General features: G+C 42.3%; 1 protein-coding gene across 3 annotated transcripts; it reads right to left on the minus strand.

The window, feature by feature from the left end:
- Nucleotides 1-439: 439 nt before the first annotated feature.
- On the minus strand, nucleotides 440-13,773 carry NEMP2 (nuclear envelope integral membrane protein 2). 3 transcript variants are annotated; one of them, XM_065069860.1, is made up of 9 exons: nucleotides 13,636-13,773; nucleotides 11,206-11,321; nucleotides 9,607-9,835; nucleotides 9,361-9,433; nucleotides 8,384-8,477; nucleotides 7,570-7,684; nucleotides 6,703-6,928; nucleotides 4,286-4,462; nucleotides 440-2,233 (listed from the first exon to the last, which is right to left on the minus strand). In XM_065069860.1, the coding sequence occupies exons 2-9, from the start codon at nucleotides 11,293-11,295 to the stop codon at nucleotides 2,008-2,010; spliced, it is 1,230 nt and encodes a 409-aa protein (XP_064925932.1). In that variant the 5' UTR covers nucleotides 11,296-11,321; nucleotides 13,636-13,773; the 3' UTR covers nucleotides 440-2,007. The 3 variants fall into 3 exon arrangements, with proteins under 3 accessions (XP_064925932.1, XP_064925931.1, XP_064925933.1); XM_065069859.1 differs by lacking the exon at nucleotides 13,636-13,773 and adding an exon at nucleotides 13,394-13,532; XM_065069861.1 differs by lacking the exons at nucleotides 8,384-8,477; nucleotides 9,361-9,433; nucleotides 13,636-13,773 and adding an exon at nucleotides 13,394-13,532 and having other exon boundaries at nucleotides 9,626-9,835.
- Between the last annotated feature and the right edge of the window lie 97 nt (nucleotides 13,774-13,870).

Here is a 13,870-nt window from a genome sequence, read left to right on the forward strand (position 1 = left end):
CATTTGCACTATTGCAGCTGCCCTATACAGTGGCACATTTGGCTGGAATTTATCTTTGGTGTAGGACAGTTTAATTTCTATTTCAGCTGTTTAACTTGTATACATACAGAAGTGATGACAGGGAGGGATCTATAGCTTTGGTTTGTTGTTTGTGTTTAACTGCCAGATCTCACTGGTCACCTTCAGAAGTTGGCTTTGTGGTGGTTTGGATCTGTCACATGTGGAGAATGGGCATAGCAGGTTCCTTCAGGGAGATGCATTTGAGGTAGAGAGGACATTCTGTTTTGGAGCAACCACAGCTAATGCACAGTTACTGTTGCTTAAATCTGCAACAAGGGAGAAAACGTGGGGACATAAACACACTCAATTTGCTTGGCTCCTCCTTGTCATACATTCTGCTGTTCTGAAGCCAGTACATGCAGAAGGGAGGAGAACCACATAGCTGAAAAATACTTTTATTTTAAAAAACTGTGGAAGTACAAGACAGTATATCAAATATGCTGTACTGTGAATACAAAAATAGTACAAAATTCTAACTTATTTTTAAACCCCATGAAACAGAAGATAAATGTAACTCATCCTTTGTGAAGGAAGAAAGGCTTTTATAGTGGTTAAGGCAATGGATTGACATCCAGATTCTTTTCCAAGATCTTCTGGCTGGACAGGACTTGACACTTGTGTTTTGGTAAACCTATGTACTCTCCGTATATCACAGGAATGCTGTGCAAGTAAATGCAGTGTTGGCAACGGGCTCAAATTACAGGAGTTGGTTTTGGTGGGTTTTGTTGATGAAATGCTTCTGATGTTGGAACTGGTTGGGGAGGATTTTTAAGGTGTCAGCTGTCCATTGAAGTGGTCGTCATCTTTCTCATGTGTTGCTGCACTTCTGTCTTTGGATGTACTGAGTAGTTACCTGCTCTACTTTGGATAGTATTTACCCATCCCTGGCAAATGATGGACTTCCCAACTACACAAAATGCGGGTTGATTTTTTTTGTTTTGTTTTGTGGGAGTAGGTGCACCTCGTATTGTTCAAAATAATTTAAAGAAAAGGAACAGTGTCTTAAAAATATAATGGCCTGGTTTGGGGTGACTTTTCCATTTAACATACCAGCCTTTTTTGCCTTCTCTGGGCTGCTGAGAGGCCTGAAAGGGACAGTAGCACCCATCTGAAGTAAGGTGACAGCAACATTGAAAGCAAGACTAAAAATACATTTGAGGATGGAAATCCTCTCCTAAATCATCTGCAGTTGTCAGAGGTGGAGAAGCAGAGGGTGAAGAAAAGTTCAGCAGAGGGACCTGTACAAGAGGGAAGAAAAGTATGTGAAGAAACAAAGATACAGAAAGAACAAAGTGCAGCATAAATAGAGCAGAGCCCAAAAGCAGAACACAAAGCAGAGGGTGAAAAGTCAGGCAAGGTTCTGAAGAGTAAGAGGAGCTTAAAACAAATGTGAAGCTAAGATACAGTACACCTAGCCAGAAGAGAAAATAAACCTTGTTCAACTGTATTAACTCTCTATTGATCTTCAGCACTGAAAAGTCTCACAAACAGTTTTATCAGCACACTCACAGCATCATTAAAATTGTTGACACACAGGGTTCTTGCTAAAAGTAGAGTATTAATAATGGCTTCTCCTCCTCTAGTGCTCAGCACAGAGGGCTTGACAATTAAAAGGGCTAAAACAGATTCTCTGTTCTCTAGAGGTAGTATCCCTGGAAAAACAAGGCATCCTGGTGGGACAGGCTGTTGCCAGTACTTGCTTTGGAAAAAACCAACCTTTACTTCCCCAGTACCAATAGTATGAGAATCCTCTTCACTTGAGCAGCCCCTACGGTTTCCTTCTGTTGCTCTAGTCAGGCAACATCAGTGATACAGGAAACAGTTTTTTCAAAAACCCTTGTTTGTCCACACAAGAAATCACCAAGCATGAGTTCTCAGTCCTTCCTCTCTAGGATGAATGTGCTTTCCCTACTCTCCTTTGTTTTTTTCTGGGATATTTCCCAAAGCTCAGAGCAACTCAGCAGCATATGGAAATGAAATTTGATTATGCACTTCATCTTCATCCTCCTCATCTTCTTCATGGATGGAATTGGCTGAATCATCTTGCTCAGATTCTGTCCTTGTCTCAAAGAGCTGCTCTTCCAGGAAGAAGCTCCCGATGCCGTATTCCGCATCATACGCCCTTATTTCTGCAGCTGAGATGTGTGGAGATCCCAGGACAAAACCTGCAAACCTGCCAGATTTTTAAAGGGAAAAGTTGATCAACTGAGAATGAAAAAAATACTGTGAATACAGGGGATACTGCCAGTTAAGCTGGGATGTTGTAAAAACAAGCCGACAGGTAGTGCAGATGAGGGGAAACTGCAGCACAAAACAGGGAGTCCTGAACAACAGAGTGTTGCAACGGATGGCAACAACCTGAAGATTTGTTTTCCTGCCTTGTCACCTTTTCAGTCTTTTCTATATAACCTTTGCTCTCCTGGAGGTCATCTGCAAGGTCTTGTAACTAAGCAAGAAAGATTTAACTTTGTTTTCACATCTTGTCAGTACTTATGGGGCAATCCGGAGTAAGCATTTGTAGAGCTGGATAGATGGTACTTTAGCTTCTAAAAACAAGGCTGTAGCATAATTGTGACAAAGGCTGTAAGATTGAGGTAAGTTGACGTTACCAATAAAAGGAATAAACAGTGAGAACTTTGCATTCCTGCATTGCTGTGCTATCACCTTGCTGCTGGTGCTGCATGCACGCTCTGGGCAAGCTGAGCCAAAGTCTTACCAAAGAATTCCTGCTTTGGGTGAACCTGGAGCTGCACAGTGGGAATTCTGTAGCTGCTCCAAGTAAATGCCAAACTAGAGGTCTGGCAGAACAAAGCATGAACATAGCACTGTCCCTACTTTTCATTTTGCCACAAATCTTACTTTCAGTGGGCAACTACGTTGAAGAGAGAGAACAGAGCTGGAGCTTTCTGGCAAGTGCGTGGCAACAGATGGCAGTTCTGACACCTGGGTAAGTGTCGACAGCATCAGAAGAATGTAAGAGAAAGGAAATGCAGCTACATTCTGGAGTTCTGGTAAACTGATCAATAATTTACATTTTAGACTTACCGTGTCTGTGAAATGAACATTGTCACCTCGCTCTTCTTGGAAGCACTGTTAGTTTAAATGGGGAACTGCTTTGGACTGGATGCGTTTCACGGGTTTGCCTCGCGTTGAACTATCTTAATGGAAGCTTGAAGGGGAACTCAACTTTAAATCAGCATTCTGTTGGTTCTCCTTTTTTTTTGTGGTTTTATAGTCAACAGTTTGTAAGAACCATATTAACGAAGTGACAGCTAGAAAATACATGTGCCTTGTTTGTTTTGTGTACTTGGCAGTATTTTGTTTTACAAAACTGCGGTGAATTTTCACTTTTTGTGTCTTTCAATCATGAGACTGAAGGAAAGTAGCTTAGAAAATATGACGGTTTAACAGTAGATCTATAAAACCTGTCAGAGAAGGTGGCTGTGCGCCCATCCAAGGACGATGAAGGTTCTGAAACTAGTTTTAACTTTCTATTGATTAAATTCCAAGCTGACTGGGGCTCCTCTGAAATGGTGACGCTTGGTTGTGTGGAAAGGGCCAAGTCTTTGTGGCTGGCCAGTACGTGCAACTCTGCTATCCTGAAGTTTTGGTTTTGATGAAAATACACTGCTTTTATGATTAATTTTATATTCTGCAAGATTTTCTGGCTGCATTTACGTGACCCTTCCCAACCCGTATTTGTCCTAAGTTTATATATTAAGCTATATCTGCAGCAGCTCTTCTATCTGTTACACTTCCCAGGGGCAGGCACTGATTTCTTTCTCTATATTCTTAGTCTTAGGTGTTGGTTGATACTTCAAGTAATGGGATTCCTTGACTGTGCAGGAATCTTCAGGCTGAGCGTGTATCTTCAGCCTGCCCCAGTTTTACACAACACAAAAATATAATGCTCTAAAAACTGAAGAAAGGGGCATTTCACTGGTTAGACGGCCACCTGGGTCACTGTGGAGGAATTTGGAGGCACTGTAGAAAGCACCTGCAAACTCTGAGAGTAATTTATTGTCAGAGAGGAACAAATGGGGTTTAATATCCCCAGCAAGTAACATCCTTGAGAGGTGTGGCTGTGATCTTTAGCAGGATTACTCAAAAAGATGAAGCTACCCCCCACCTGACTGAATGCAAAATAAAACACACAGCGGTGCCTGAAATAGCAGTGGGGGCTGTACAATGTGTTTTTTGCTTTAGAGAAACCAGGTTTTCTTACCGATGTGGGGACTGGAGTTTGTATACAGCCAACCAGGATGGAAAGTTGGGGTTCCTGCAGAATGAGCGTAGCTCCTCCAGAGCTCTGATAGTTTCTCTTTCACCTTGTTCTCGATATTCCTCTTCAGTAAGCCATTTAAACACTAACTGTTTTGATTTAAAGTGATTCTTCATTTTTCTAGAATGAAAGAAAAACTATTACTATTTCTGAAGTCTTGTGGCACATAATTATTGTCTGTCCTTTTTCTCTAGTACCTGCTATTAGCATGCATTAATCACTTTTATCCTTGAGGACAAGCTACATTCTTGCATTAAAATTTTAAGACATCTAGTGTTTGCTAGCCTGTTTACCCTAGGTCTTAACTGAAGTTGTAGAATTCCACAGAATGGTATCTATTAAGCTTCAAATGAGCTTTGGATTGGGTCCTTACTGTGTATGCATGGACTAAAATCGCAGAGAATTAGATGGCTGCTTCCTCAGCCATTTTTAGGTGCAATATGCAAAACGTGTCTGTGCAGAGACACGGGCTGAATCAAAACCCAGTCTGCATATGTAACTTTGGAGATAAGCAATGCTTTAAGTCTGTTATGAGTTGTTCATGTTGTTTACTAGATCGCTTCTCTTAAATCTTGCTTTAAATTACAAAACTGAGTAGTCTGAGGCCAAAATGTTTACAATCTGATGTTTTTTTAGCTGCTGCGTAGTGATGTATAATATAATTAGATATCAATTAGAAAGTGTGCCATGTTCTGTTCCCTTCTGTCGACTGCTTTCAATTTAAATGTTGTGATGAGTTAAGATAAGCAAGGGCTGGATGCCCATAAAACCTTCAGCTCTATAAAAACACCTGCACCAACCAGCAGCCTTCAGCTTGCCTCCTTATTTCCCTGTGCAGCAAGAATGAGCTGTAGCCCTTGTTCAGGTCAGATAGTAAAGGTCTTGCTGGCTCAGTGGCATCAGTACTGATGTTAACCTCAAATAATGCAAGATTCTTAGTTGTTTTGATACATCTGCTGCTCTGAACCGTGTATCTGGCATTGTGGCCTCACAGTTTGGTGCTACTGCTTAGTGTTTTGAAACAGGAAAAAAAAACCAAGTCCTTATCATTCTCCTAAGACAGCTTTGCAGAGCTGGATTTCAGTGCTTGTTTGTTTTATAGAAGCATCAGTTCATGAAAAACAAAAAGAGATACACATGGAAAACAAACTGCAGTGTTTCAGGGTAAAACGTGTGTTCTGACTTCTGTAGTCAAATCTTACTGATTTCAGAGTGAGTTGAACCTGCTTACATCAGGTAAGTGTAGATCCTGTATGTTGCTTTTGAAACAGCTGGTGCTTCTCAGCTGCAGGCAAAAAATCAATCTTCAACAAATGATAAATTCTACCTAAGATAAAAAAAGCTTCAACCCAGTCCGCACTTCAACATCTAAAAAGAGCACAAGCTCAAAGCAATATGTTCTTCAAAACTAAACAATGTGTAAAGGACTAAAAATGAAATTCTTTGTTTGTTATTCTTTCGGTGATGCCAGTTCTAGCCTTTGCCTATTCCTGGTTCTCTGCGGTTCAGAAGTGCACAGCTATGGAACAGTCTGCACTGAAGATTCGTAATCTGAATGCCATCACTGAAGGTAAAAAACAGATGCAAATTGGCAGGGCTTTTTGGAATCTCAAGTGTTGTATTTGTGCTAAAACATGCTTCAAATTTGAGGGTGAACAGACAAGTTGTTCCCATATTGTTAATGAAAATACTTAGCGAATGAAGGTCTACATATCAAAAGCAGTTTTCCTTCCAAACACTAAGATGTAAATGGGGCTCTGGGAATAAGGGCAGAATGTCCCTACAGTGACAACAGGTTGTTTCCACAAAACAAAGGCAGACACATCTAGAATAACCTTGGGAAAATAAGATCAATGGAAACCATTATTTTTATGGACATGGGTTTTCAGTCTCTGAGCTCTACACTATCTAACCTACATGGACTGTCACTTTTAAACATCTGCTTCCTCAGTAATAGTACATTGTTTTATCCCTTAAGGTTCAGTACAATACCTGCAGATTCTCTCACTACAAATGAAACCAAGGCAGTATTGATGCTGTCTAATCAATTAACCAAACAGAAATGTTTTAGTCGCCATATGCTGCAGACTAGAAGGTTCTACATTTGTACTTAAGAGCAGAGTCACATTTCTCCGTTCTCCATAGATCAAAAATCATGTTTAAAACTGCCAAATGGAAAATAATTAAATTCCCATATCTCATGAATTTATACTTTTTCTATTGCGGATTTACATTTGGTAAAAATATGAACTAGTACTAGAAATTAATATATCATTATTGAAGCGTAAGGGTTTTTCATTATCAGCCTCTGATATTTCCTGGTGCCACAGGGACCTGGAGATTCCCAAGCAGCTACAAACCTGCCTATGTGGCAAGCGGCGCCAAGGGGGTAGCAGAGCCCTTTTGAGCAGAGGCTGATGGCTATGACTGCATACGCAACCTGAGGTATGGTGACACCACAGTAAATCAAGACGAAGGCTGTTAACTGCAGTGTCCACGTGAACAAGGTTATGCTCAGTTCAGTAGTAAGCGGCCCGTGCTGATAGGAAGCAGCAAAGCTGGTCATTCCAACAGCCAGAAGATACCCTGTAGAAACAGAAAAGAAGAGGCAAAAACTACCCATATGAACTTTATCGGTTTGGTTCACAAAGCTTGCACCTGCTGTAAAATACAGGCTGCTGTTTCTTGTGTTTTCATACAGCTACCTGCATTATGTTGTAAGTGCTTGATATTTCAAAACGCGCAAAGAGTTCAGGAGGTGACCTGTGAACAGGCTTCAGCTAACGCTACGAGCTAAACATGAATCTCGCCATGCACGACTGTCACGGCAGGTGCCACAGCCAGAGCTGCGTCAGCCCCTGCAGCCACATCCCGGTGGCAATTTATGCATCCAGTTTGCCCATCCAGCAAAATACAAACCAGCATAGCTGCCCCTTTGCTGTTACAGGGAAAGTGTGTAATGGTGAATCAATGAATGGATAACAGAGGCAAAATCTGCTCTTAAAGATGCTACTGACCCACTATATCAAACTCCTTATTTAATGATACAAGTAAATGCTCCTTTGAGTGGATTAGGAACCCTTGCAATATTCCAACACCTATGGCTTAGGAGAAAAAAATATTCTATAAATGAGTCACACTTTTTTTTTTTTCTTTTATGAGCAGGTATTCATCTAACCACCAAATTAAACCAGAATCCACAGCATGTTTTTTGATAATTTTCTTACCCAGCAAGTAGTTTCTGTGCTCAGACCACAACCACTGCATATTCTCTTTGAAACAGTAAATAAAATAGAGAGAGGACATCCAGCAGCCACCCATTAAGATCCAGAAGGTACTATGCTGGAAAGAAAAGAAAAACAACTAAAAAATCTTGAAACTATTTCAAGTCAGAACCAGGACCATTGTGTGCACGGGACCACCCAGGCAAAGCCAGCTGTGATATCTGGGAGACCTACAGGGCTTACAATCTGTGTTAGACTTCCACTGTAAAGGGCTCTGCATGCTTCAAGTAAACAATATCAATTCTAACTGGAGCAACTGCCTCTCTGTATTTGTGTATCATGTCCTAATGTCATGGGACAGGCCTATTGCGGTGTATTCCCAATTAATGTATCAAGCAATACTGTGGGAATGCACAGAATTTGTAAAAGTGAAGGAAAAATTCACATCTGCCTTGCAATTAATTGTATCTGGTGAATGGAAGAGAACCTGTTCCACTTACTGCTAAACCAACATTTTTATTTAGATTGTTTCATACATGCAAAAGTAAGGTTCGCTCCAGTCGAACAAAAATAACTTCTGCTTCAGAATAAACTCTTCTTATATATCAACAATCTCCTGTTTAGTTTAAACTCAGGAGCGAGCAAACTAGAACTTGATTCTGACCTAACGATATTTATTTGACACAAGCAATCCTGCAGTCACTTCAGCACAGTTACCTGGCCACAAAAACAGAGCAAGGTCAGAATCTGGCTCTGTACTCTGCATTTTCTATATTATGATGTTGATTATTATTTTGTTTTATAAATGTAGATTTACCCTTGGAATAAACCTTTTAAGGGTCAACAGAACAAAGACTAGCAGAGCAAGAACACCCAGTATTACTCCAGAAAGGTAAAAGAACGTGGTGCTCCTGTAAGAGAACAAGAGAGAATATGGTGAGAAGTATCATTTGTACTTGGTTAAGATGCCAACATTTGTAAAAACAGCAGTGATCTTCAAGAAGAACTTGATAGAGCTATAAGGTAGAGTTGTAGTGACATGGTTAACAGACCCAGTTTAGATATTAAATCGGTGTAAGGAAAATTCCCAACAGATACTTAAGCTCACTGAAGTTGTAAAAGGCTAAGAGATGGTGTTGGATTTTTTTTTAAAGCTTGCACTATTTTCTATTTCATTTACTTTCTAGTTTCTAGTAATTTCATTTTCTTCTATGTATTGATATGGTTCTGTACTGCAAGAAAAGTGTTACTTTTTTAATTGAAAATGTAAAAAAAACCTCCACAAACCAGTAAGTTTTTTTTCCTAAGCTTTATGCATTTGTAATTCCTGACTCTAATTCAGAGTTAACTCTATAAAACCTGTTGCTGCTCTGCTTGTTTTAGAGGTGCCTCCTGACAATTAATTTATGACTCATTTTGCTTTGAAGTCATGGGCCACGTATTTTGCTATAACAATTGAGTAACCTCTATTTATTTAGCATTCGGCCAACCTCCCTGGTCTACAAAAGGGAGAGAGAATTTGTCTGCCTCCACACACTTGCTCACTGAGGCTTATCTTGGTGTCAACCCTGCAGGACACTTGGATACAAGAACCCTGACACAGCTCAGTGATTAATAGACTACAGCACTCCAAGACAGATCACAATCTGTCCAAACACAAATGGTGTAAGTTTTAGATATGCATTCAGTTTCCTTATTTCACTTTCCCAAAGACCTGCCTCTTTAGCTAAGAAAACAGACCAAAGATACACAGACTTTGGGAAAGAAGGTGAAAACCCAGCAGCTAGTACTCACCTGCTAAGGCTGTTTGCAAAATGGTACAGAAAAATTCCAGCTACAAACAAAAACAAGAGCTTTCCATCTAGCACTAAAAAAGGGGGGAAAAAATAGAAATGGACTTTAGACTAATTCAATCTGAAATGCTGATTATATAAAATATCAATAGAAAAGTCTGAAGCTTCTTACAGATGAGATGGTACGTTCAGTAACACTGGCAATACCAATCTATCTGTAATCTATATGGAAAGCTTTTTTACTTACTTTCTCGTTTGACACTCACAGTATATGGCTCGGTTTCAAGGGGCTGTATTTTGAAACAAATATCCTCTCCATATTGTTTTATCCTCATGAAAGTTTCTGTGGATGTTTCTGGTTTCCAGAAGGTCTGGACAGCACATGCAGCAAACTCAAAAACAGTTTCTGCATTACGACAGTTGCTTTTTTCTGGAATAGGCTCAAACTTGAACATTTCTCTGCTGTTAACTTTTACCTAAAAACAGACAACAGAATACAGAGAGAAGTAGCTCAGAATCATTGGGGGTTTTTGTTTTTCTGAACGCCAGACTTGAGATAATGAAAATCAGTATAGAGAGCTCAAGAATAAAATGCTAGTGCAATTCTCAGTTGTTTAATATTGGCTAGTAATATTATGCAAAGATTGTTTAGGCCTTACAAGGTGATTCAGAGAACACAACGTCAGCAAAGTTCTATGAAGGAGCCTCAATCCATCGCAAAGCTCAATGGGTTTGGTTTTACCATGACACTTGCCCACACACAAATTTCTAGCAAAACCAGTAATATCTGACTGACCACAGTTTCTTTTGTGGATGTTCATATACTTCTCCATTCTCTCCTGAACCATAAGAAATTGGACTTGCTTTTCTTGTAATTAATAATGCAATCTTCATGTTAGGGACAGAAATGAGGAAAACGAAAGATACCACAACCAGACATTTCAATATAAGCATGCTCCTGTTGGATGTTTTGGCATTTCTTGCTAGTTCCAAGCACCCTCTCCCACCAAAACGGTAAAAAGATCTTGTCCATTGTCTGAGATGGAATGGTTTTCCTGGAGACTGTGATTCATTGTGAGCTCTCCATCAGGGCCTATTAGACAACAAAGACCTGTCTGCAAAAAAGTGATGCAACAGGTAATAAAACAGGCTTCTGCGGGGAGAAAGACAACACATCAGCAAGCAATTTGTTGTGGGAAAAAAATCTTAACTTCCTGCTTTTAAACATCTATTCCAGGAAAGCTTGTGTGACTGCTGGAGGGTTTTGCTACCTGAAGTCTGCTACCATTCATAAAAACATCCGCAGAACATTCCTGAGGAAAGTCCCGGGAACAAAGAAAGAGATGTTCCACTTCCTTATAGATGTGAGAGAGAGAGGAAAATTTTGTGCGAGGAAAATCTGCTCCAAGAGCAAATTCTTCCAACAGAGGTGAAGTGAAACTGTTTCCCTCCCTTGTCTTCCCAGGAAAAAAAAAGGAACCACACAGAAGTTTGTTCCTTCAGCTGTTATTGCTTCCACTAAGAGATTTTTATATTGCTTCGAGCTAATCTCTAAACATGTTTCTTGTAAGATGACCCTCTTATTCAGAAAAACAGAAATGCAGGGCTGCTGCTGTTTTTTCATTAGTCACAATCTAATACACCCTTGGTTCCTATACTGTGGCCTGGTACGCTGCAGCAAGTGAGTCACTGAACTGCATTGTATCCTCAAATGTAGAAGTTTTACATAGGTGAGGATGATAAACAAAAGCAGTTGTTACAGAGGTTAACAGTGGTCCGTCAGCAGAGGACAAACATAATACGTAACACTATAATACGTAACACTAACGTTTATGTAGCCTCTTACCTGCACAGTCGACCAGATGTACTGTAAGTGAATGGTTCTGTTTTGCACATAGCAATAACAGTTTTCGTCGTGTTTCTGTATTACATCCATTTCCTGCAGAAAGCTACAGTTTCCACCTGAGAGGGGGGCAGAAAAGTTAATGTTAAGGATGTATCAAATACAAATGTATACTTTTTCCCCATTTCATTGTTCTGTATGCTGAGGGAATCACATGCAATTTGCAGATAATCAAACATAAAAACTATGCTGCAGGGCATCACATTCAATATGATTTAGATGAAAATTCAAATTAGACTTCAAGTCAGCGTAAATCGCAACACCTTTGAAAAAAAAATATTAATCTAGGGTGATATTTCTAAAAAATGTAATCCATAAAAGCTTGGCTTGGGTATCAGTGTTTTGATGGCACTGGAATAGGCCCCCTGGGCCAGATCCACTGCCGGCACGAGTGGGAGTAACTCTGCCGGAGTGGATGCTTATAGCAGTGGGGAATGCAACTGTGGGAGTCGGAGCAGGTAAACAGGCTTATGTACAAAAATAGTCACTCAGCACATGACATGGCTGCTGATCCCAGAAATCATACCCCTCTGATGTTAAATAACACAACTCTTTAAAACAAAATTTCCTGAGACGGTCCAGCTGCGACATGTCATCACACAACTGCACTGACAGCTTTGCCATTAAGTCATTTATCTGATATGGGGTGCTAATTGGTCTAACTCCCCTGAAACACTAGTGACCCGCTATGGTCTTCAGAATTAGACTGCACCTCTGAGCAGAAATGCACCTAAAAGATTTACAAAGCAAACTGAAGAATAACAAACATTCCAATCTATATAAATGTGTAAAATATACCCTGCAGTGCATTTCCACAGTGTTCCAGGAATATAATTAACGAGAAGAATAAAGGAAATAATTGCAGATCTGAACAGAGGGGATCATCTGGCTCACTGGATAGAAAATGTAGGTTTAAGCCAAGCTCAGTAATAACTGCTAAAAACACTGTCATACACTCAGGACAGCAAAATGAGTATGTGCAAAACAGACTAAATCTAGACAGGAGATGCTGTTTGCAGGTAAAAACCTGCTCTGTCTCTATAAGGAAGCTGAGCTTAGGCTAAATTGTTTTTTAACCAATTTAATTAAGCCAATGAAAAATGTGCATGTATGTTATTAAGTCATTCCAGAATTAAGGTGTCAACAGCTGATCTTGCTAAAGTAAATTGGATTAAATTTAAAATCTGGGAATTTTACTGTGAAAAATTAACCGTCTTATTAATTTTCATCCACAGCACGGAGGGAGCACAACCTTGCAGATGAGGACTGGCTGCGCTGCTTAACCAAAACAAACCAAAACAAAAAGCCATGGGATGAAGTCACAACAGGATTCGTTTGTCTCTGAGAAGTGCTGCCGACTGACACAGCGAGCAGGTGAGGTTGGGCGCTACCCAGCGCTCTAAACCGAGATGATCTGGTGATGGGAACAGCAATGCCCCAGCAGGACCAAAACGTGGCCCTGAGTGCCCTCACCTTCCTGCTGGTGCATTGGGATTTTAAGGCATTTTCTTTAGAAACATTATTTGCTTCAAACATGACATCGGCTCCAGAGAGTACAACAGTCACGTTCCAAAAGGAAAAGATGCTTTCGAGCAGGTTAACTGTGAGGTGCAGGCAGATTTTAGTGACCCTGAGGGCAACTCCCAGGCTCTGAGGCAGCGAGCAGCGGGGAGAACCAGCAGCTGCTGCGGGATGCGGAGGGCGCCCGGGACGCGGGGAAAGCACTTTCCTGGGTCACGTATTACTGCAAATAAGAACAACCTTTAGGGAAGTACGCAGACCGCTCTGGTGGAAACCGAACTGCGATGGGACAAGCAGGAAAAAACAGCAAAGCGCCTCGGGGACGCGTCTGGCTCCTGAAACGCGCTGGCGCCGGGCCGAGGAGGCCGCGGCCGCTCCGCAGGGCAGCGCCATGTTGGGCGGGAGCGGAGGAGGCAGTCGATGCAGTCGATGGAGGGACACGGCGCGGAGCAGAGCGCGTCCCGCTCCCTGGCCTCAGGGGGACGGGGGTGAGAACGCCCCCAGGCCTGCGACCGCCCGGGCAGAGGAAAGCGACCCCCTACCCCGGCCAAGCCCACCGCTGCTCTCCCGGCCCCGCACAGCCCCTCAGGGCCGGAGGGGAAGCCAGTACCTGCTGCCGGCGGCTCCCCGCTGCCCCCGGCCGCCCCGCACAGCGCCAGCAGGAGCAGCCCCAGCCGGGCCCGGGGCGGCCGCGCCGGCCTCATTTAGCGGCCGCCAGCTCCGGCCTCGCCCCTACCGGTAGCGGCGAGGGCGGGCCCCGGCGCGGGGAGGGGGCGGTGCGGCCCCGGCGCCTGGCTGCCCCTGCTGGGCATCGGGCCGGCCCGGCCCCGGGCGGCTCTCGCCCCGCCTTACCCGGAGCCTCGGCCGCGGGCACCGCTGCCGTGTGTCACCGCTGCCGTGTGTCACAGCCTGCGCTGGGCCTCTCTCTCGTGTTTAGGGCTTCTGCGGGGCTGTGTGCGCTTGGAAAGCGAAATAAAATATGAATGTAACCGCTCAGCAAAAGCGTTTCTTGGGGCTGTGGGGCTGTCTCTGCCTGGCTGACCAAAACCACCGACAGCCCGTGTCGGCCAAGGTATAAGCTGGCCCA

This window comes from Columba livia, chromosome 7 (assembly GCF_036013475.1).
Source record: "Columba livia isolate bColLiv1 breed racing homer chromosome 7, bColLiv1.pat.W.v2, whole genome shotgun sequence".
Classification (NCBI taxonomy): domain Eukaryota; kingdom Metazoa; phylum Chordata; class Aves; order Columbiformes; family Columbidae; genus Columba; species Columba livia.